Source organism: Ceratotherium simum, chromosome 26, assembly GCF_057802395.1.
Source record: "Ceratotherium simum simum isolate JZ-2026a chromosome 26, ASM5780239v1, whole genome shotgun sequence".
Lineage (NCBI taxonomy): Eukaryota > Metazoa > Chordata > Mammalia > Perissodactyla > Rhinocerotidae > Ceratotherium > Ceratotherium simum.
This window is the reverse complement of record NC_141925.1, coordinates 465,254-486,935: the sequence shown is the minus strand read 5'-3', so window position 1 is coordinate 486,935 and position 21,682 is coordinate 465,254. Positions and strand designations below refer to the sequence as shown.

At 50.1% G+C, this 21,682-nt stretch overlaps 1 protein-coding gene across 8 annotated transcripts in view; it reads right to left on the bottom strand.

Moving 5' to 3' along the window:
• The window catches only part of RAB11FIP3 (RAB11 family interacting protein 3), an 84,789-nt gene extending 63,344 nt beyond the window's left edge, over window positions 1-21,445 (bottom strand). For 4 of the 8 annotated variants that reach the window (XM_087449275.1, XM_087449277.1, XM_087449282.1 and 1 more), the window contains exon 1: window positions 20,442-21,445. In XM_087449275.1, the coding sequence (XP_087305401.1) occupies window positions 20,442-21,086 (645 nt within the window). In that variant the 5' untranslated portion in view covers window positions 21,087-21,445. The remainder of the gene's footprint in view (window positions 1-20,441) is intronic. The other 4 variants (XM_087449279.1, XM_087449280.1, XM_087449278.1 and 1 more) reach the window with 3 other exon arrangements.
• Between the last annotated feature and the right edge of the window lie 237 nt (window positions 21,446-21,682).

The following is a 21,682-nucleotide window of genomic DNA, read 5'->3' as shown; positions in this document are numbered from 1 at the left end:
TGCTGGTCAGCCAGGCCAGGTGGGGAAGGGGCGCTTAATTTCACCTCCTCAATCTCAGAGGTTTCTCTCCCTGCTGTCGCTCTCTGCTCTCCTGAGGGGCTAGCTTGTTAAAGTACCCTCGCAACAGTTCCGCTCCAGTGAGGGGGCTTGGAGAGTGACAGTTTTCACACGGCAAGCCACCCCTCCCCCCCTACCCCAAAAGCCACGTGGTCTGTCTCTGGGTCACAGTCCTTGGGGAAGGAAGGGAGCTCCTCTTATCTCCTTCCACTTACTCTGGGGATTCCAGCACCTCAGTCCTCATGTGTATGGCTGCCTGGGTGCCTCAGACGTCCCCAGTGTTGTGTGAATAGCTTCTGTTGGAATATGAATGTCCTTTTAGTTGTGTCCTAGAGGGGGAGAGTTCAGTGGGGGAAGCTCACTCTGCCATGATGCTGACGTCACTCCCGATATATAGATTTTTATTTTCCAAGTTTTCTTCTGCCCTCTGCACTGACTCTTTCCCTCAAGTGCCTTTGCTTTTCTTTCCTGTTTTAGGTTTCAGTCTCTCTCCTGTTGGAGGCTTTCCTCAACTATCTGAGGTCCCTGACCAGCCCTTTATACATAAAAGTAGTCACTAAAAAGCTGATTAAAAGCTTGGTCTGCATGGCGGGCTTCACCTGGGGGCTTCCTGCAGGTGCCCTGGGCAGTGACCCAGCTCCTGCATGGTCGGTGCTCCAGGACTGGACACCGGGGGGCAGGACCCTGAGCGGGCCTGTGAATATGCAAATGTGACGGGCCAGCCACTCTGGGCATGCGTTAACTGCAGCAGACAGCTGGCCACAAAGAACTAAGCTGTTGTGCTGTGAGGGCCACATGGCTGGACCTGAGAGCTGTTTCCCACCAACCACCAGCCAGAAAATAGGGATCTCAGCCCTACAACCACTAGGAACTGAATTCTGCCAACCCCCTGAATGAGCGAAGTGGAGAACCCTGAGCTCCAGGTGAGAGACCTGGGCAGAGCAGGTGTGGGACAGTGTCCCAGGCAGAGAGCACAGCCCATGCAAAGAGCCTGAGGAGGAGGCGTGGCTGTGGCATGCAGGAAGCCTTGAGGAGGCCGAGTGGCTGGAGAAGTGTGAGCAAGGGGTCACCAGCAGGACATGAGGTCAGAGCACCCTGGGAGAGTTCTGCTTTGCCTTAAGGGTGCTGTTTAGTTGCCTTTGAGAAAAGGGGGTGGGGGTGGGGGGCAGTGACAGTGAGGAGGGCGCCTGTAATCCAAGCAGAGATGTGGTGGTTTGCACCACAGAGGAACAGATGAGGCTTGAGAACTGGTGCGATTCTGGATGGATTCTCATGGTAGAGCCAACGGGGTTTCCCAATGGATCAGATGCAGGGGGAGAGAAAGACGTTTTGGCCCGAGTCTTTGGAAGGATGGGACTGCTATTAACTGAGACAGGGAGGCTGCAGGCGGCTCAAAGCTTCAGCCGTGTGACTGTGAGCCGTCCACCTGACATCAAGTACAAGCCCACGTTCCAGAGCGGGCTGGGCTAGAGATGTGAGGCTCGGGGTCATTACACATTTAAAGCCGTGAGCCTGGGTGTGGGCAGATGGAGGAGGGGTGGGAGGACCCAGCTCTGGGCCTCCAGCCCCGAGGTGAGGAGGGAGGACCCAGGAACCAGCAAAGGAGACTGAGGAGGAGACACCAGCGAGACAAGACTAAACGAGCCAGGTGGAGGAGGAGGAACATTGAGCTATGTGCAGTGCCGCGGCAGCTCCAGGAAGGGAGACTGAGGGTCACGAGTGGACGTGACAGCGCAGGTGTCGTGACGAGGCAAAGCCTGCAGGGAGAGCACGTGTGGCTTTCCACATGGCTCTAATTTAGAACTGGGGTTGCTGCGTTGATGGCTTCACTTTCTGAAGGCTTTTCATGCCTACCGCTACTTTACCTTTGGAGAGGCTATGATGGTGTACATTTAAAAACTATTTTTTAATTGTGATAAAATATACATAATATAAAATTTACCATCTTAATCATTTTTAGGTATACAGTTCAGTGGCATTAAGCACATTCACACTGTTGTGTGACCATCACCACCATCCATGTCCAGAGCTTTTTCATCTTCCAACTGAAACTCTGTCCCCACTAAACACTAACTCCTCGTCCCTCCACCACCAGACCCTGGCACCCACCCTCCTACTCTGTCTCAATGAATCTGACTCCTCTAGGGACCTCCTACGAGTGGAATCATATAGTATTTGTCCTTTTGTGTCTGGCTTATTTCGCTGAGCATAATGTTCTCAAGGTCCATGCATGTTGTAGCAGGTGTCAGGATTTCCTTCCTTTTTAAGGTTGAATAATAGCCCACTTTATGTACAGTACGTATGTACCACATTTTGTTTATCCATTCATCGGCTGATGGACACGTGGATTGCTTTCACTTTTTGGCTATGATGAATAATGCTGCTATGAATATGGGCGTACAAATACATAATGGTATACTTTTAAGAAGAAAAAAATGTACAGTGTAGGAAAAAAAATGTACAAGCAGTGCGATTATAACACAATGATATTTAGTTACGTGGGTAAATATTACCATATTACCTCTAAAAAGAGTGTCTATGTGTCAAATGGTAGTGCTTTCCTCCCATTTCCAATCCTCTCTCCACAGCTATTCAAGTGCTTTGATTTTCTCTCTCCTCCGTTTGAAACTGATCGTTTTCCTTTCCCAGATCAAGTGAACTCCTCCCTACTGCATTAGCTTCCTGTTGCTGCTGTAACAAATTACCACACTTAGTAGCTTACACAGAAATTTATTCTCTACAGTTCTGGAGGCAGAGTCTGAAAAGAGTCTTACAGGATAAAATCAAGGAGTTGGCAGGGCTGGTTCACTTCTGAAGGCTCGAGGGGAGACTCTGTCCCCGATCTTCCGGCACCGGCGTTCCTTGGCTTGTGGCCACAACACTCCAATCTCTCCTTCCATCGTCACATTCCCATCTCCTCTTCTGCAGTCAGATCTCCGTCCGCCTCCCTCTTGCAAGGACCCTGTGATTACATTTAGGGCCCACCAGGGCAACGGCATCGCAAGAACCTTAATTTAATCACACCACAAAGTCCCCTCTGCCAGATCAGGTAGCATTCACAGGCTCCAGGGTTAGGACCTGGGGCCGCTGTCAGCCTACCACACCACCTTGCTTTTTTTCTAATAACAGTTTTATTACAATATAACTTACATCCTATTGTTTTAAGTCAGTGCACTCTATTTTTTAACAAATTGAGCTTATCTGAATGCTGATTTAAAATATTTTCATCCTTTTTCGGGGGGGCACTGACATGCTCATATTGTTCACATCAATCAGACAGTGGTTTGGGGCACAATTCTCAATGAACTTCTGTAGTAAGACACGTTTAGGATTTTAGTTTAGGTTTTGATGAACATCAGTCATGTTAACTTTCATCTGATGTCATAAATGTGTACTTCTTCCTGGGGCTAATCTTCAAGTGGAGAATTTCCTTTTTCTAGAATAACGTTTCTGAAGATATAATAGAATTCATGGGAAAGATGATTCATTCTATGGAACAACCTTCAGGAACATATCTATTTTGTTATTGAATACTCCTGCACTTTGTAGACACAGCATATCTAAAACACTTACAAAAAACCCAGGATTTGGGTCCATTTTGCTCCTTGCTGTACCTGAAGGCGAGAACAGTGCCTGGTCCTCAGTGCTCAGTAGCATTTACTCAGGGAGAGGAGGGATCCAGCACAGTGACGAGAAGCTGCTGAGAGACTCAAGTCAGGCCACCACGACGGTAGGCCCTAATGCGGCCGGAACAAACCATGCCCTGAAGAACACCTGCTTCTCCCAGAGCAGGCGGCTGCCCAGAGTGGACTTGCATGTCCCCCTTTTACAGTGACAGACCCCCACCTCCCCAGTGGGGAACCCAAAGCCCTCTCGGAGCCTGTGCTCTGCCTCAAGGAAAGGCCTCTCTCTCCCCTGATGGAACAGAAACACCAGAGCTGCCAAGAGGAGGCAGCCTGCCTAAGAAAGACACCAACCACAAAAGTCCAGGGTCATAACAGTGCCTCTCTGTGCTGAGAATTAATGAGGCTGGCACAGAATGCTTGCAACAGGGCCTGGCATATCATGAGTGGTCCCTGAAAATAAGCTCTGACTTGATTATAATTAAGACATGGTAGAAACACTTGCTTTGTTTCCTAGGAAGGTGTTCACAAGCACAGAAAAGAGCTGGGAAGACACACACATTTCAGGGCTCTCTAGCAGGCACGCATCCCCGGAACTTGGCAAAGCATCTGGTTTGAATGTGCTCACTTTACTAAATAAGAAGAGACATAGCTACAGATGCCATTTGAAACAGATGAAATCACTACCGTGAGGTACCTACCCACTCATGGCCCCGACGCTGACCCCCACGTGCTACAGACATTTACAACAGAAAGTGCTGGGTGCGCACAGCCCAGGGACCCCAAACTCTTTCCCTTGTGCCTTTAGCTCTCACCTGGGTATATGTGGAGGCACAAATTCACAAACAACACCAAGACCTTATTATGTGATTTAAAATTTAAGATTATTCTGCTTAAAAAAAAAAAAAAAAAAAGCTTTGAGACAAATGAATAAGCAGCACCATGTGAACAGGTCATCACACCCCAGCCAGCTCGGGAACCATCTCCACAGAGATGTCTCCTGAAGACCCGTCTGGACACCAGTCCACAGCACAGAGCTCCCATCTGCGGCAGGCCCCACGGGTGCGCAGAGCTCCTCCCCCAATGGCACACCTGCCCAGCCGAGCAGCACCGAGGGCCACTATTTAAGGCCTTCTGAAGGAGACATCTTCCACCAAGGAGAGCCTACCCTGCAAAGTTGTCACCAGAAACAAAGCAAACACGACACCCCTGCCCTCTAGTGACGCCAGTATTTTGCTCCACTTTACAACCAACTTCCGACACGGGCCAGAGAGAGGCCAAGGCGACCGGTAAGAAAAGGAAGAGATGACAAAAAGCAAAAGAGCATCCTCTCCTGTGAGTGCAGGGTCACCAGGAAGACCAACGCTCCCACCCTCAACACCATTAGGACGAAACTTCCACGCTTCACCCTGCTCCCCGTCCCCTGGCCCCACCCCTGCACCCGGGCCTCAGGACTCACCCAGAGAGCACCCTGCCTTGGGAAGCTTCTAGGTGCACATGTCCTAACGTTCCGCTTGCTCATCTGCCTCCCCAGGCAAGGACAGGCCTGTCCCTCCACCACTGGGAGCCTGTACCTGGCCCAGGGGCAGAAAGCTCACCCTGAAGAGCACATAGCTGGAAGGACATGAGTGAGTGCCTAGGAGAAGGCCGGTTCTATTCTGCTGCTCCCTCGGGTCTGCTGGCAGAACCTCTCTCCCCACGGGGGAGCTCAGTACAGGAGCCAACAGTCACCTGGACTCAGGCCTCCACTTCAGCCGCCTGACTGGGGACGACACCCTCAGATCCCACTCCCAACACCAGCCCAGATCAGAGTCACTCCTGCGTAGTCTGCAGTTAGTTTTTGTTTTTGTGAGATTGGGTTTAAATATAAAAGCAACAGTTCCTAGATTGGGTAGTACCTAGGACCCAATTTTGAGATGACTAAATATTCCGGAAGCTCTAAAAATTCCAGAGCATTAAACCTTGGAGTATCAGACCACCACTGCTGAATCAAGTTAATTGTAGAACTGGCCTAACGTCTATGATTATCACAATTTTTTCCTTAATTATCAAGAGATCATTCAACAATTGAGAAAACTTTGAAGTCAGCACAAAATTAGAATTCTTCAGGCTCTCATTCTGTCCAACATCATCCTGCTTTCTCTGCCTTCATCTTCTGCACTTTGCTCTTTAAAAGCAGAATGTTAAACCAAAACAAAGACAGTATTTATTCTTATTTAATGATATAGATTGATGGCACGTATCTGAAACTTATAAGAAAGAATAATACCACAAAAGAAAGGAACTCAACAGAAACTCATAACATATTTTAGAGGCTGCCTGAGCCGACCCCCATGTCACAGGTTAAGAAATGGAGGCCTCAGGCCGGCTAGCACTCGCACATGACACGAAGACACACGCACAAGAATACTCGTTCACTAACGCTTTCAGAGAAACACCAGCTCAAATACACCCACAAGAAAAATGCAAATTAAAACTACACTGATACACCATTTTTCCTGTATCAGACTGGCAATACTCTTCCAGAGGGCAATTTGGTGACAAAAAGCTTCTAAAAATCCTTTAAAATCTATATCTGTTCCCCCAGCAATTCCATTTTTAAGACTTTGACCTAAGGAAATAATAAATATTGTGTAGAAGATTCCACATAAGAAAGCTTATAACAGTAGAAAAGTGAAAACCTAAAATACCAAGGACAGATGATTAATCAAATAAATTCTAGCACATTCGTTTATATGATGGAAAACTCGCCATTAAAATCATGTTGTAGAGACAGCCCTGATGGCCTAGTGGTTACAGTTTGGTGCACTCTGCTTCAGCAGCCCAGGTTTGGCTCCCAGACACAGAGCCACACCACCTGTCTGTCAGTAGCCATGCTGTGGCAGCGGCTCACACAGAACCTGAAGAACTTACAACTATACACAACTATGTACTGGGGCTTTAAGGGGAAAAAAGGAAGAAAAAAAAGGAGGAAGACTGGCAACAGATGTTAGCAAAGAGCGAATCCCTTGCAAAAAAAAAAAATCGTGTTACAGAAGTAGATATACTGACATTAAGAGATGCTGACAATATTTTGATTTAAAGTAGTTCAAAACTCCATCAACGGATGAATGGATAAAGAAGATGTGGAATACTACTCAGCCATAAAAAAGATGAAATCTTGCCATTTGCAACAACACGGATGGACTGTGAGGGTATTATGCTAAGTGAAATAAGTCAGACAGAGAAAGACAATTACTATATGACTTCAAGATAAACAAACACAAACACAGATACAGAGAACAGAGGGAAGGGGTTGGGGAGGGCGAAAGGGGTACATGTGTATGGTGACGACGGAAACTAGACTTTTGGCGGTGAACATGATGCAGTCTATGTAGAAATCAAAATATAATGATGTAAATCTGAAATTTATATAATGTTAGAAAACAACATTGCCTCGATAAAAAAAATTTTTTTAAGTAGGTTAAAACTGTAAGTTAATTATAACTCTGGTTTTGTTTCTCTCTATATAAATAATAATTTAAAAGTCTGGAAGGTTGAAAAGATTCACAGCTCTGGATGGGATTTTTGTTTCCTCCTTATTTGCATGTTTTTATTTAAATGTGCATTACCTGCCATTTTTTTCTTCTTAAGTCTCTTGCTATAGCTGTAAAAGTAATACAATCCAATGAGAACAGGTCCTTGATTCATGCATTACAAATGCTAAGATTCCTCCTACTAGAAAGTTCTAGTGCAAAAAAGAAAGCCAAAGGTTCTCCAAGCGCTGACCAAACCTCACCAACTGTACTCTCGAGAAATCATTATAAGGTAGGCTCCCTGAAAGGGGTTCCTATAGACAGAATCACCAAGAGGACAGCGTCCCGCGCCTTCACGGCCCTTCTCTCCTCACCAGCCAGAGGGAACCACGCTGATAAGGATGGACTTTCTCATAAAAGGGCCTTTTGTTTCCCACAGCAAAAAAATCCAGCCTTGTTTTTCCTGGATTTTAGTAAAGTAAACCAACCCACCCAATGTCAGCATGAAATAAAACTTTGTAATCAAGTGGGAAAATAAGAAAGGTGAGGGAAGGTTGGAGGAGGAAGAGAAGAGAGGGGGGGACAGACACTTGCAGAGGTAACCATTCCCGACTCTCACAAAATCACACCCAACAAGAAAGACAAGACAAGCCACTGATGAAGCAGCGGGTGGAACCAAGCTCCTCCCACAGGTCACTCACGGGCGCCGCCCTTGAAACCCAATCTCGGACATGAAACACCGTATGCCCATCACATCTCTGCGCTTTCGCAGCTCAGCAAACCAGGCTGCTCCCTCAGAAAAAAAGCATAACAACACAGAAAGACAATTCATCTTCCAGCTGACGATCTTGGGGTACTGCTCCAGAAGCAGAAACCCACAAAAGCATCCAAAAGCCCAGCCTGCAACAGAGCTGAGCAGGAGAGAGCCGGCTCCTCACACAGCCCAGGGCAGTCTTTGCAAATATCCACAGCCTTCGCAAGACCTTTCAAAGCATGCGCACCCACACCCATCCTGCCCCCCTAATTTCTCCTTGAGCACCTTCATGCTGACTGGGCCTGACCTAGGCAGGGAGGCAGGACCCAGGGAGGTAACCTCTGTAGTGACAACCACAAAGGAAGCCTGTCCCAAGCCCAAGCCTTGGCTTTTAAGCCTGACCACAAAACACACTTATTTACTGATTCCTTAAAAAGGCGACAAAGGCCCCACTGACAGGCCCCAGTCACCCACCACCACAGACCACCTGATGCTCAGCTCTGGGGCTTTCTCCCCACAAGAAGGCAGCACCCCAAAGTAGAAAGCAATTAGACTTTGGGTCTGACAGAGCCAGATGCAAACTCAGCCTCTCTCACCGTCTTCCTCAAATAATCCTCTCGCTCTAACGTGACAGTCTTCACCCACAGCACAGTCTGCACTAAGAGCCACAAGAGAGGCACCTGACACCTGCTCCAAGTCCAGTGCTCCCATCTGCCCAGGAAGGACGAACATTCTCCTCAACCTCACAGAGAATGGCACCACCTGGGGAGGTTTCCAGCTCTCTTCCTGGTCCCATCCCAGAGAGTCTGATTGAAACCGGCTGTGGCACAGCTGGGCCCTCGAGCCCACAGCTCCGAGGGTAACTCGGTGTAGCCAGGGTTGAGACGCACAAGCAGAACTCTCCAAGTGGGTCCCCAAGCAGCAGCAGCTTTGCCTGGGAACTTGTTAGAAATGCAGACTCAGGCCCACCCAGAATGTGCTGAAAAAGAAACGTGCTGGTGAGACGCAGCACTGTCTTTTCACAAGCCCCCCAAGGGAGTGGATGCCTCTGGAGCTTGAGAACCTCAGATGTAGAGGGAGGAGCAGAGGCCCAGGCCCAGAAGGACTTCGTGGGACGAGATGGGCGACAGAGTTGAAGGAGCCAAAGACTTCATTTAAATATGTAACTCCAGGGCCAGCCCCGTGGCTTAGCGGTTAAGTGCACGCGCTCCGCTGCTGGCGGCCCGGGTTCGGGTCCCGGGAGCGCACCGACACACCGCTTCTCCAGCCGTACTGAGGCCGCGTCCCACATACAGCAACTAGAAGGATGTGCAGCTATGACATACAACTATCTACTGGGGCTTTGGGGGGAAAAATAAATAAATAAAAAGTGTTTAAAAATAAATAAATAAAATGAAAATGGTAAGTTAAAAAAAAAAATTAAATAAATAAATAAAAATGTAGCTCCAACTAGCATCCCCAAACCCCTCCGAGATACCCACTAGAGAGACTATTAACCCCACTTCAGAAAAAGTATCGCCTACAGAACCCCATATTTCACAGGTTGTGAATTTGAACCTGGACTCTTCCTTCTTTAAATACAACGTGAGAAGTACACGCCTGACCATCAGTCACTCAAAGACTGTGTTATGACATCATAGGAAGAGGGAATGGGGCCTGAGCACGGGATGCACATGTGTGTTTGCGGAACAGCGGAACCACAGCGGTGCAGGGCACCTCGCTCCAGCACAGCGGGTGCAGCGCTGACTGTGTAGGTCCCAGCTCACGTCAGGGTTCGTGCACACGAAATCAATGTGTAGCAGAAAATACAGACGACCAGGTACAAGGGATTCTTTTATGACCTTTACAGGGTATTTCAAATACCCAATCCATTTTCATCACTTGTCTACATGTGGGCCTTTAAACTAACCAGCACCACTTTATGGGGGTGGACGTGGAGAGAGGTCGATTCACCCCAAGAGACAACACACTCCGGTTGTTCATAGTGACTGGGGAAGATCCCATGTCCTGTGGTATGCATTTCTGGGGCATTTGTTTGTTTTTTAATTATGGACAAATATGGCTTTAGTTATCACGAATATCAAAGATTGAAGAAAATGGACCCAAGCTGATCTTCCTCCTTTCTCAAGGAGGCCAGATGAGGAACAAGGTAGATGGGCGTGGACGGAGGGGCCTGTTCCCCTCCCCTCTCAGCTGTCCCGCTGTGCCACCAGGGGACACAAGGGACCCTCCTCCCCACCCACAGATGGCCTCTCCTGGTAGGGCCGACACTGAGCACTGACACACCCAGATTCAGCACACACCATTTTCAGAATGAGTCTTTCTCCCTTAAAGAGTAAGAGTCTTCCTGGGTCTTCTGAACAACTTTGTGAGGAAGACACATCTCCGACCTTCTGAGAAACAACAGGCAGGACACTGGCAGCAAAGCCAGGGCATCTCTTTCAGCACAGAGAACATTTTTTAGGAAATTAAGATGCCAGCCAGGCCTAAGGAGAACACCCACCAGTTATGCTGTCCTCGGGGAAGAGGGGGAGGGGAGGGAGGAGAAGGAAGCCACCCCGGTCCAACCTCGCCCCTAACTTCTGGTTTTCACAGAAAGCAGTTTCATCCCCAATGTGATATCGCAAGTTTTTTAAGCCACTCAGTAAGTCTACAGTAAAGAGAAAGGAATACAGAAACTTATGGTCCAGAAACATTTTAAGCACTTTTCACTTTTTGAAAATATCTACAAGCTCACCACGTCATGTAATACATAATATGCTAATAATACAACATAATAACATATAACACATAATCAGGTAAATGTAACATGTTTTCAGCATGTCTAAGGAAATGAGATGATAATACTGAATATGCTACTCACACCTACAGAAATCAGAAGAGGAGATTCCTAGGAGGTAGAATAAATGTTCTTCACACAATAAAAATTAACTAGAAATCAACCAAAGGAAAAACAAAGCCTGATCTGTTGAAAGAGTCCTGGATAACCAGACATGACAAAACCACAGACAAGAAACAGAGCCTCCCTTTAAAAGTTAGAAAAGTATTTACTTTTTTTTTATTATTAATGTAATAATAGTTTACAACATTTTGAAACTTTAGTTGTACATTACTGTCAGTTGCCATACAAATGCGTCCCTTCACCCCTTATTCCCACCCCCCAACCCCCTTCCCCCTGGTAACCACCAAACAGTTCTATCTGTCCGTGTGTTAGTTTATCTTCCACATATGAGTGAAATCACCCAGTGTTTATTTCTCTGTCTGGCTTATTTCACTTAACACAACATACTCCAGGTCTGTCCACGTTGTTGCAAATGGGATGATTTTGTCTTTTTTCACGACTGAGTAGTATTCCATTGTACATATATACCACATCTTCTTTATCCACTCATCAGTCAAGGGATACTTGGGTTGCTTCCATGTCTTGGCTATAGTGAATAATGCTGCAATGAACGTAGGGGTGCATAAGCCTCTCTGGATAGTGGATTTCAGGTTCGTTGGGTAGATACCCAGTAGTGGGATAGCTGGATCATAAAGTATTTCTATTTTTACTTTTTTGAGGAATCTCTATACTGTTTTCCATAGAGGCTGCACCAGTTTGCACTCCCACCAGCAGTGAATGACGGTTTCCGTTTCTCCACAACCTCTCCAACATTTGTTATTTTTTATCTTGGTGATTATAGCCATTCTAACGGGTGTAAGGTGATACCTTAGTGTAGTTTTGATTTGCATTTCCCTGATGATTAGTGATGCTGAACATCTTTTCATGCACCTATTTGCCATCGTATATCTTCCTTGGAAAAATGTCTGTTCATACCCTCTGCCTCTTTTTTGATCAGGTTGTTTGTTTTTTTTGTTGTTCAGTTGTGTGACTTCTTTATATATTATGGAGATTAACCCCTTGTCAGATATATAATTTGTAAATATTTTCTCCCAGCTGATGGGTTGTCTTTTCATTTTGATCCTGGTTTCATTTGCCTTATAGAAGCTCTTTAGTCTGATGAAGTCCCACTTGTTTATTTTTTCTTTTGTTTCCCTTGTCTGAGTAGACACGGAATTTGAAAAGATCCCTCTATGACCGATGTCAGAGTGTAGAAAAGTATTTACTTTTCATATCCCAATTTCAAACAGCTCCCGAACCATTAACTCCTAGAAGGCAGGGAATGTGTTTCCTAATTTCTTCTGGCAACTGCCCTAAAAAGCCAGCACCCAGCTTAGTATGCCATGGGCAATACAACAGGATACACGGTTCCAGAAAGCCTCCATGACCCTGGGGCCAGGCTCTGGAGTCCCAAGCCATGAACGCACACGCAGTTTTTCAAGTTCCCCCAGGACGTCCCAGAGGGGAATTACAATCCAGGAGTGTGGCTTTGCATACAGTGAGCCCTCGATCATGCAGACTCTTCCTCTTCAGAGTGTCAGGGGGGTTCAAGCACGACATCTGCCCTGTTCACTGCTCACCTCGGCCTCCTCTGCCCCTCCACTCCTCCCGCTGGCCCTACCACTGGTGTTTTCCCAGGGCTCCATCGGTGACTCCAGCTGGACACCATTGGTTGCAGCTGGCTGGTCACCAACATCACTCCCCCCTTTTTCCCTACAGACAAAGATGTTCAAAAAACACAGGAAGACTCTTACTCTTTAAGGGAAGGCAGACTTACTTCTGAAAATGCTGTGTGCCGAATCTGGGCATGTCAGTGCTCGGTGTCAGCCCCCCCGGGAGAAGCCGTCTGCGAGTGGAGAAGAGGCTCCCGTGTCCCCGCTCAGGTCTTCCTTCCCTCATCCACCTAATTCACAAACACGCAGGAGGGCTACCACGTGCCAGGCCCACCAGGCGCGCTCATGGCGGGTGGTGGGGATGGACAGAGACGACAAACAGGAGTGAAAATGGAGTTCACTAGACGGTGGGGAGTGCTAAGGAGAACAGTGACGTGGGGAAGGGGACAGAGAGAGCGGAGGGCATGCAAGGGAGACCCCAGCAGGGAGGCTGCCTGCAGCCAGGCCAGGAGACGGTCCCACACCCTCACTGTCCAATGAGAATGCTGCACGCCCACAAGCTGCTCGCAATGCCGCTGCTGCTGCAGCCCAGGGACCCCACTCAGGACGCCCTGCTCAAGCCAACTGTGGTGCTCCACCCCCTCAGAGGGACCAGCCTAGGGAGCACGTGTGAGCAAACACAGCCAAAGAAGGGGACGGGGCTCAGAGGGCCTCAGGAGGACTGCAGGAGAGTTTCTTAAACAGACACAGGGAGGGTCCGCCTCTGCCTCAGGACACTGGCTGCTGCAGCCTTCACATCAAGAGAGGGAGCCAGCACGCTGAACGGCATAGACAGGGCTGGATCTTAAGGATGCTGTCAAGGCATTGCCCACCGAGGGCTTGTCCCATGTGAGACAACGCCTGTTCTTTATTCTTGGAGCCCCTTACAGTCCAGCTTTCTGTTACTTTCTGCAGGAGTCCTTCTAACTACTGAACTCTCAGATGATATCTCCAGCCCAGACCTGTTCTCTGAGCTCCAGGCCCAGAGAGCACTGGACAGCCCACGGATACATCCAGAAGGTCTAAAATAGGGCTCCCACCTCGCTGCTGCCTTCTCCCCTGTCCCCACCCACCCAGGCTTATGACCAAGCAAGGCCCAGGCCCTCCCAGCCCTTCCACGCCTGTTTAGCCATGGGGTCGTATCATTACTGCCTCCCAGGGGCCTCTTCTAGCCCCTCTCGGCACTGTCGCCTTGAGCACCACCTAGCCCAAGCAGACGCCAGCCCTGGCCAAATCCCGCACGGCCTCCTGACCGGTCTCCCCCACCCGCCCTGTTCTCTCCAAATAGAGCCATCTTCTGAAACATATCTTATCACCTACTCTCCTCCACCTAAACTCTTTAATGGCTTCCAACTACCCTGGGACTGAAGACCAACATTCCCAGCGTGGCCCGAGGTCTGGCCGACCACCTCCTCCCACTCAGGCCTCTCCATGGGCTGCACCTGGAACACTCCTTCCTCTCCCACCCTCTGCCTCACTAATTCTACTCAGCCTCAGAATGTCAGCTCAAAAGTTACCTCAAAAAGAAACGAATGAAGTGACTTCCCTGAGGGAAACTTTCCTAACTAGGTCGGGTTCCCTGTTACACAACCTCGAGTAATCTCTGCTTTTCCTCCGCAGTGTTTATACCAGCTTGCGGTTACTGGAGAGTACCTGCTTCGTGTCTGGAGGAAGGACAGGAACCAGGTCAGCCTTGTTTATGGCTGTCTCCCCAGCACCTATGACACTGCCTGGCATGTGGAAGATGCTCAGTCAACACGATCACGCACGTTTGCTGAGAGAATGAATGAGACGTGGCTGAGCCAGACACCAAACCCAGGTCTGTCTGACTCCAGAGCCCCGAAGACGCCATTCCGTTTCCTTGAACATATGTAACATCTGTGCTATGGGTAGAAAAATGGCTCTCACGTAACTAAACACAAAAGAACACGCTTCCAGCAACACTTGGCCAGAACACCATCAGCTGCAGCACCTTACTCCTCAAAGGATTCCTTACGCACAAGAGCTCATCAGACACTCAGTTCCCCAGCACCACGAGTGCCCACGAGGCGGGGTCCCTGCTAACAGTAGTGCCCGGGCCAGGCTCCTGCACACCGGGCAAGAGCAGGAGATGCAGGCAACGCAGCCTGCAGTTTCTCAGCTGACAGTTTCAGGGACTGCATTTGAGAGCCAGTCACAGGAAGCTTTTGCTGCAACAGATGAGGTATTTCCAGAAGCACGGCCAAGGACCTTCTGCCTCCTCCCTTTACTACCTACTTTGGACACCACAGAAGAGCTCCGAAACGCCAAGAAAGCCTGGCTACACCTCTTCCAAACAACTACAACTCCAAAGCGCCAGACAATAACCTCAACTTTCCCAGCACAAAAACTAGGTCTTGCTATAAGTCAGGTACGTGAAAAGTAATCTGTGTGCTTGGAGATAGTGACACTACTCCTAGTAGAGAAAAACTGGAAAAAATAAATGCCTAACGACCACAGTTCATCAGCATGATGGAATATTCTAGGGTTACAAAAACCTAATTTCGTGGATTTTGTCCACGCAGATTTTGTCAAAATATGAAAACTTTCATACTCACACACAAAATACAAGATCAGAAAGGCTAACCCAAATCATTTGTTGACAGACTTCCCGCAGATTACACGTGGGGAGCGGAGAGGGGCAGCAGAGTGTGCCCCAGCCCTGCAGCCCAGCTTTGTGACACTAACAAGCCCTGCTCTACTGACGTCCCAGGACTATGGTGGGGTCAGTGAGGAAATACACAGGCAGATTCCTGAGCCTGCTCTGACAGATGCACATGTTGGATGTTGAGGAGAGAGAGGGGCTTAAACGGAGTTAAATGAGGTGCACACAGGAGTTTCTCTCCACTCCCTCCTCAAAGTCCACTGGGAAAATGCAGCTCCCGAGAGGCCCCAATGTTCTAGAAGATGCACAGGGATGGACAAGCGGAAACTCACTTACAGCAAAGAACACGGAAATGAAAGGGTCACAAAGGGGATTCCGGATGACCCAGCAAAGCACAGGAAGTGGAACGGGCATCGGGCGTCGCACCTGAGGAGAAAAGCCCAGGTGAGTGTCTGACCTGGACCTCAGGCAGGAAGGCTGACTCTGGAGACAAGCAGAGATGCTCCCAAAGCAGGACACCTGCCAGGCCCAGAGCAGGAGGGGAGCCCTGCATGAGAACAAGGCAAGTCCAAGAGCACGTGTCCAACAAGGAGACCCCAGACAGGCTGGAAAGAACCACCGACGGGTACGTAGAAAACTCAGTAAGTGAAAACATGATGTGATCACTAGGCTCCAGAAAAAGCAAAACGTGGTGTTAGAAAGGAAATGTAGGGCTGGCCCCGTGGCTTAGCAGTTAAGTGTGCACGCTCCACTGCTGGCGGCCCGGGTTTGGATCCCGGGTGCGCACCGACGCACCGCTTCTCTGGCCATGCTGAGGCCGCGTCCCACATACAGCAACTAGAAGGATGTGCAACTATGACATACAACTATCTACTGGGGCTTTGGGGGAAAAATAAATAAATAAAATTAAAAAAAGAAAGGAAATGTAATCCTAGCATACTAAATGTGCCAGCCATGAAAAATACCTGCAATCAAAATAAGATAAACACAGAATGTCTATTTAACCAAGATTAGGATTAACTGGATTGAAGAATTGAGGAAACAGAAGGGAAATATGTGGGAAAGTCAACAGAAACTATCTAAAAGGGGGGGGGGGGGCACTAGAAGGAAACAGCCAGGAGGCTGGGAGTGGGAGGCAGGGCGGCGAGGAGGGCACAGCTACTCGTGGTTACACAACATGCAGTACAGTATTTGGCTTTTTACCCTAAACACATGATAAAAATTAAAATTAAACTGAGGGCCAGCCCCAGCGGCCTAGTGGTTAAGTTCGGCGCATTCTACTTCAGCGGCCCGGGTTCAGTTCCCGAGCGCAGACCTACACCACTCACTTATTAGTGGCCACGCTGTGATGGTGGCTCACATACAAAAAGAGGAAGGTTGGCCACAAATGTTAGCTCAGGAGGAATCTTCCTCAGCAGGGAAAAAGAAATTAAACTGATATAAAATTCAAATAAGTACCAAAAAAAGTAGCATGCTGAGGCTGAAGGGCAGCAGGGATGTGTCAGGAAGAATGGGCCGAGGGCTTAGCGGTTAAGTGCGTGTGCTCCGCTACTAGCGGCCTGGGTTCAGATCCTGGGTGCACACCGATGCACCGCTTGTCTGGCCATGCTGAGGCAGCGTCCCACATACAGCAACTAGAAGGATGTGCAACTATGACATGCAACTATCTACTGGGGCTTTGGAGAGAAAAAGGAGGACAAGCAATAGACGTTAGCTCAGGGCCGGTCTTCCTCAGCAAAAAGAGGAGAACTGGCATGGATGTTAGCTCAGGGCTGATCTTCCTCACAAAAAAAAAATAAAATAAAAACAAATATAACCTATTTCAACTCCACAGCTAGTGCCTGGGTGCATCTGACCATGAATTCTGCCTCAATAAGATTCAACCAGAAGGCTCCCCTGTAGTCCTCTCTCCTTTCCTCTGCCGGTTCCTGCTCAGGCGTGTTACATGACACCGCACCTGACCACCAGATGAGGTAATGAGATCCAAACGTATGACATTGCTAAAGAAAGAGAACACAAAAGCCATGTGTATTATAAATGGGAGCTGCTTCCATTAAAAATTCAGGTAATCCACTTAAATAATTTAAAATGCTTCCTTCATAAACAGATTACGTAAAAGACACTGACCGTGCTACCTTTGAAAATCTGACAATGATCGACATAACCTAGTTGCTATCATCAAGGACAGTAATGTGACCAGCCCAAGAGTCTCATGCACTCAATATTTTGAGAGCTCACAGTGGAAAGTACAAAAACTTATGGTCTTTATTGCTGTTATCCAGCTTATCTGAACTGTTCCTAGGGTTACTTTTAAATCATGTTTAAAAAAGAACCCTTATCTTTTAGAGACATATACTTGAAACATTTATGGATGAAATGACATGTCAGGTACATGCTTCAAAAATAATCTGGGGGTGGGGAGTTTATAGATGAAACAAGACTGCTGAAACAGTGATGGCTTGAGAGGGTGTTGAGAATAGACTATCCTCTCTACTCTTGTATATGTTCAAGACTTTTCATTTTTAAAAGTTCAAAAATATTCATCATTAGGCGGAATTCTTCACTTTTCTCTAAACTACTTCACTACCAGAGAATATTTCTTCTCTGTGCTCCTCTATAATGTATTCTGACATTGGACTTGGAAATAGCAAGCCTGAGTCATAATAAAGGCTAGCAATGCTTACAAAGACACAAAAATCAGCCTTTCATTACCCTGTAAATTATCTATTCTCCTCCACCATCCCAGGAAGCTCGTCCACGTCCAGGTGCTTACATCACCTCCAACACGGCTCCTCCAGAGCAGTCTGGCAGAGCAGACTGAAGGGGCGACACCACAGGAGACCTCCCTGCATTCGCCCATGCCCACCAAACCCCGAGTCATCCAAGCCTTCTCCCCAGACTTAAAATTCCACCAGGAGCCATCAAAGAATTTTGACTCTTTTCTACTTTGTGATTATATGAAAGCTCAGCCCCAAATAGCAAACCAGAGTTTTTCCCACTGTGATCAATAAGGACAATCACTGCGGGCCGGCCCCATGGCTTAGCCGTTGAGTGCACATGCTCCGCTACTGGCGGCCGGGGTTCAGATCCCGGCCCGCAGCAACGCACCGCTCCTCCGGCCATGCTGAGGCCGCGTCCCACATACAGCAACTAGAAGGATGTGCAACTATGACATACAACCGTCTACTGGGGCTTTCGGGAAAAAAAGGAGGAGGAGTATTGGCAATAGATGTTAGCTCAGAGCCAGTCTTCCTCACCAAAAAGAGGAGAATTGGCATGGATGTTAGCTCAGGGCTGATCTTCCTCATTAAAAAAAAAAAAAAAAGACAATTACAACAAAAGGTGTTTCTCAAATGAAAAGGATTTTATGGAAGTCGATAAGATGAAATTTTGCGGGAACATTCTGAGACACCAAACCTAAGAAGTTGAGAGCCATCTAAAGGGTATGAGCCAAAAGACCTAGTTCTAGTCCCTGGTCCCGTACTGACCATCTGCGAGGCCTCAGAAAAGTTATCTAATCTTTCTGGGCTTCCAGCTTCTTACCCGTAAAGTGAGATGAGCCCCACTTGCCTACTATCACTTCAGAGAAAGGTGGTGATGATCCAGTAAAAACACAAACGAGGGGGCCGGTCCGGTGGCGCAAGCAGTTGGGTGCGCGCACTCCGCTGCGGCGGCCCGGGGTTCGCTGGTTCGGATCCCAGGCACGCACAGACGCACTGCTTTGGCAAGCCATGCTGTGGCGGCGTCCCATATAAAGTGGAGGAGGATGGGCACGGATGTTAGCCCAGGGCCGTCTTCCTCGGCAAAAAAAGAGGAGGATTGGTGGATGTTAGCACAGGGCTGATCTCCTCACAAAAAAAAAAAAAAAAAACACAAACGAGCCTCATATGAGCAGCCAAGTGCTCTATCAGAGTCAGGTGGTGGTAAAGAAGAACAAACCTGGTACCTTCCTAACATCTTCGATGGGTGTAATGGGGAAGGAAGGGTATGTCTGGAGAGAGACATTTCACACTAGTAAAAAAAAAACCAAGGATGCCCAAGGTGCTCTCAGGCCCAGAGGCAAGAAGGAAAAGCATCAAAAGAACTAGACCAACCATCACGATCCATGCTAACCATACAAGAAATTGTCAGTCATAGATCTCTCTGCCCATTAGACTAAAAGATGGGAACCCCATCGTGAGTGACATCTTCCAACCAAGAGCGAAATGCGAGCAGTAAGCTGACCCAGATGCCCTCATTCAGGATGCCCACAGGAACATGCACATCTTCCTGGGATGAAACTCAACAAGGAGCCCTGACTCAGGAGGACCCGGGTCTTTGCACTGATGGCTCAACGGACACTGAATACTTGGGGGGCACATAGATCCCTTTTAAAAGTTCTTAATGTTATGACTGACACTCTAAATAGCAGGGTGTCAAGTTTACCTCTTTTCTTAAAGACCTTGACTAGCCATGTAATAAATGCCTGCATGTGTGAGAGATCAATAAAATACAAAAACTAGCAGATCCGCATTTTAGGCATTTCCTACTACTAGGTAAAATACTTAAAAGCAAACACCGGTAATCTATTTGATGTCTACCAGGTTATTAGCAGAACACACACAGCCCTGCTAAACTTCCCTAAGTTGAGACAGAGGGGAAGGACTGGATCTTGAGGCCGGCCTTCTCCAGAGCAGCCCAGCCCTGGGGCTGCATGGGACCCCTGCCACCGGCACTGTGCATTCCGTGGCCTGTCTAGCTCTCAGCTCGCCTACAAGAGTGGAGCTGGCCCCGCTGGAGTTCTGCTCTGACCGTGTTCACTGCGGTGCTCACGGGCTCGTTCCCTTCCCTTCCGCACAGAAGGTAGGAAGGGAACATTTTTAGCGTTCACTGTCTCTCAAACGATAAAACAAGACAGGTCTACGTAGAACATATGCCAAGCACACACAGTAAAGTAACTGCGCTCAAAATAGGCGTCTGTTAGCATGATCCTAAGCGGCCAAGTGCAGCCTGGCCTGTGCGGTCGGAAGGAGAGAACGGCTTCAGCCAAGCCAGACCTGGGCCCTCAGCTGGGGGAGCCGCAGGGCACTTCTCCACTCGGGGGCACGTCCCCGCGCCAGGAGCTCCCCTCTGCTCAGGAAAGATCCGGCTCGTGCGGCGCGGGGAGGGGGCCACACAACTTCTTTAAAGGGGGAAGAGGAGCCTTGGCGCAGTTCAACCAGAGGTGAGAGCCGGAGAAGCGAATGGAAAGAGAGCGCGGGGCCCCTGACCTAGCCACGCTCCCCTCCGTGGCGGCCCGCCCGGAGGAGGCGCGCAGGCCAGGCTCCACGCCGCGGGCCCGGCGCCCGCCCAGTTACCTGCTCTGCCCCGTAGACCGTGGCGAACTGGACGAAGTCCTCGATGCGGACGAAGCCGTCCCCGTCCCCGTCCAGGGCCTCGAACACGGCCCGCAAGCGGGGGCCATCCTCCGGACAGCCCGCGGGCTCGCTCGACAGGGGGTGGGTCTGGCTCAAGTCCGAGGGCCGGTCTGGGTCCCCGGGCCCCTCCAGCCCCAACTCGCCCTCCGAGGGCGACGGGAAGGACGGGAAGAGGCCAGTGTCGCCCCTCCGGTGGTGGCCGTGGCTGCAATCCTGCACGCGGGCAGCCGCGCTCTGCGGGCAACTTGGGGGGCCGTAGTCCTCTGGCTCTTGAGTCCAGGAGAAGAGAGGGCCGAGCTCCGGCAGCTGCCTGTCGGGGTCGGGGCCGGGGTCCAGGTCGGGGCCCGGGTCCAGGTCGGGGTCAGGGCCGGGGTCCAGATCCGGGTCCAGGTCGAGGTCCTGGTCCGGAAAGAGGCAGGAGGCCCCCGGGCCCGGGGCGGGCGCATGGCCGCTCTCGGGGCGCGCGTCCTGGCCCGCGCGCTCCGGCCCCGGGTCCCGCCCGGCGCTCAGGCCCGGCGCTGCATCGGCGCGGGCCGCGGGGTCCGGGGACCGCGGGGCGGGGGGCGTCGGCCGCCCCGGCTCCATCTTCAGGGGCGCGCCCCGGCCGCGGCGCGAGCCCGCGAGGCCACGGGAGCGGCGGGCGGCGCGGGCGGCAGACAAAGGCGCTCAGGGCGCGGCGGCGGGCGCGGGCATCCCCGCGGCGGCGCCCCGGCTGCTCGGGCTGGCGCTCGGGCCCTGCTCCGCCCTCGCCCATCTTGGCCCGCACCTCAGCTGCCCTCGGCCGGGCGGCGCGGCGGGCGCGGGCCCATGGCGGCGGGCGGAGGCGGGAGAAGGGCGGGCGGCAGCGGGCGGCGAGAGAGCCGCGGAGGAAGCTGAGGAGGAGGATGCGGAGGAGGATGAAGAGACGAAGGACGCCAAGGGGAAGCTGAGGAGGAGGTTAAAGAGGAGGATGAGGCGCCTGAGGTACCAGAGCGGACACCGCCCTCGCCCCGCCCCCCGCGGGCCTTACGTCAGCACGTCGCGCGCCGGCCGGCCCCGCCCCTCGCCGGCTTGCTATAAAAGCAGGCGCCGGGGACCGCGGGGCAGTGGGTAGTCGCCGTCTTCGTCTTGTCCGCGATGTAGGTGGTCACCCAGGACTCCGAACCTCGGCGCAGGAGGCGGGCGTCTTCGGAGGCTGCGAG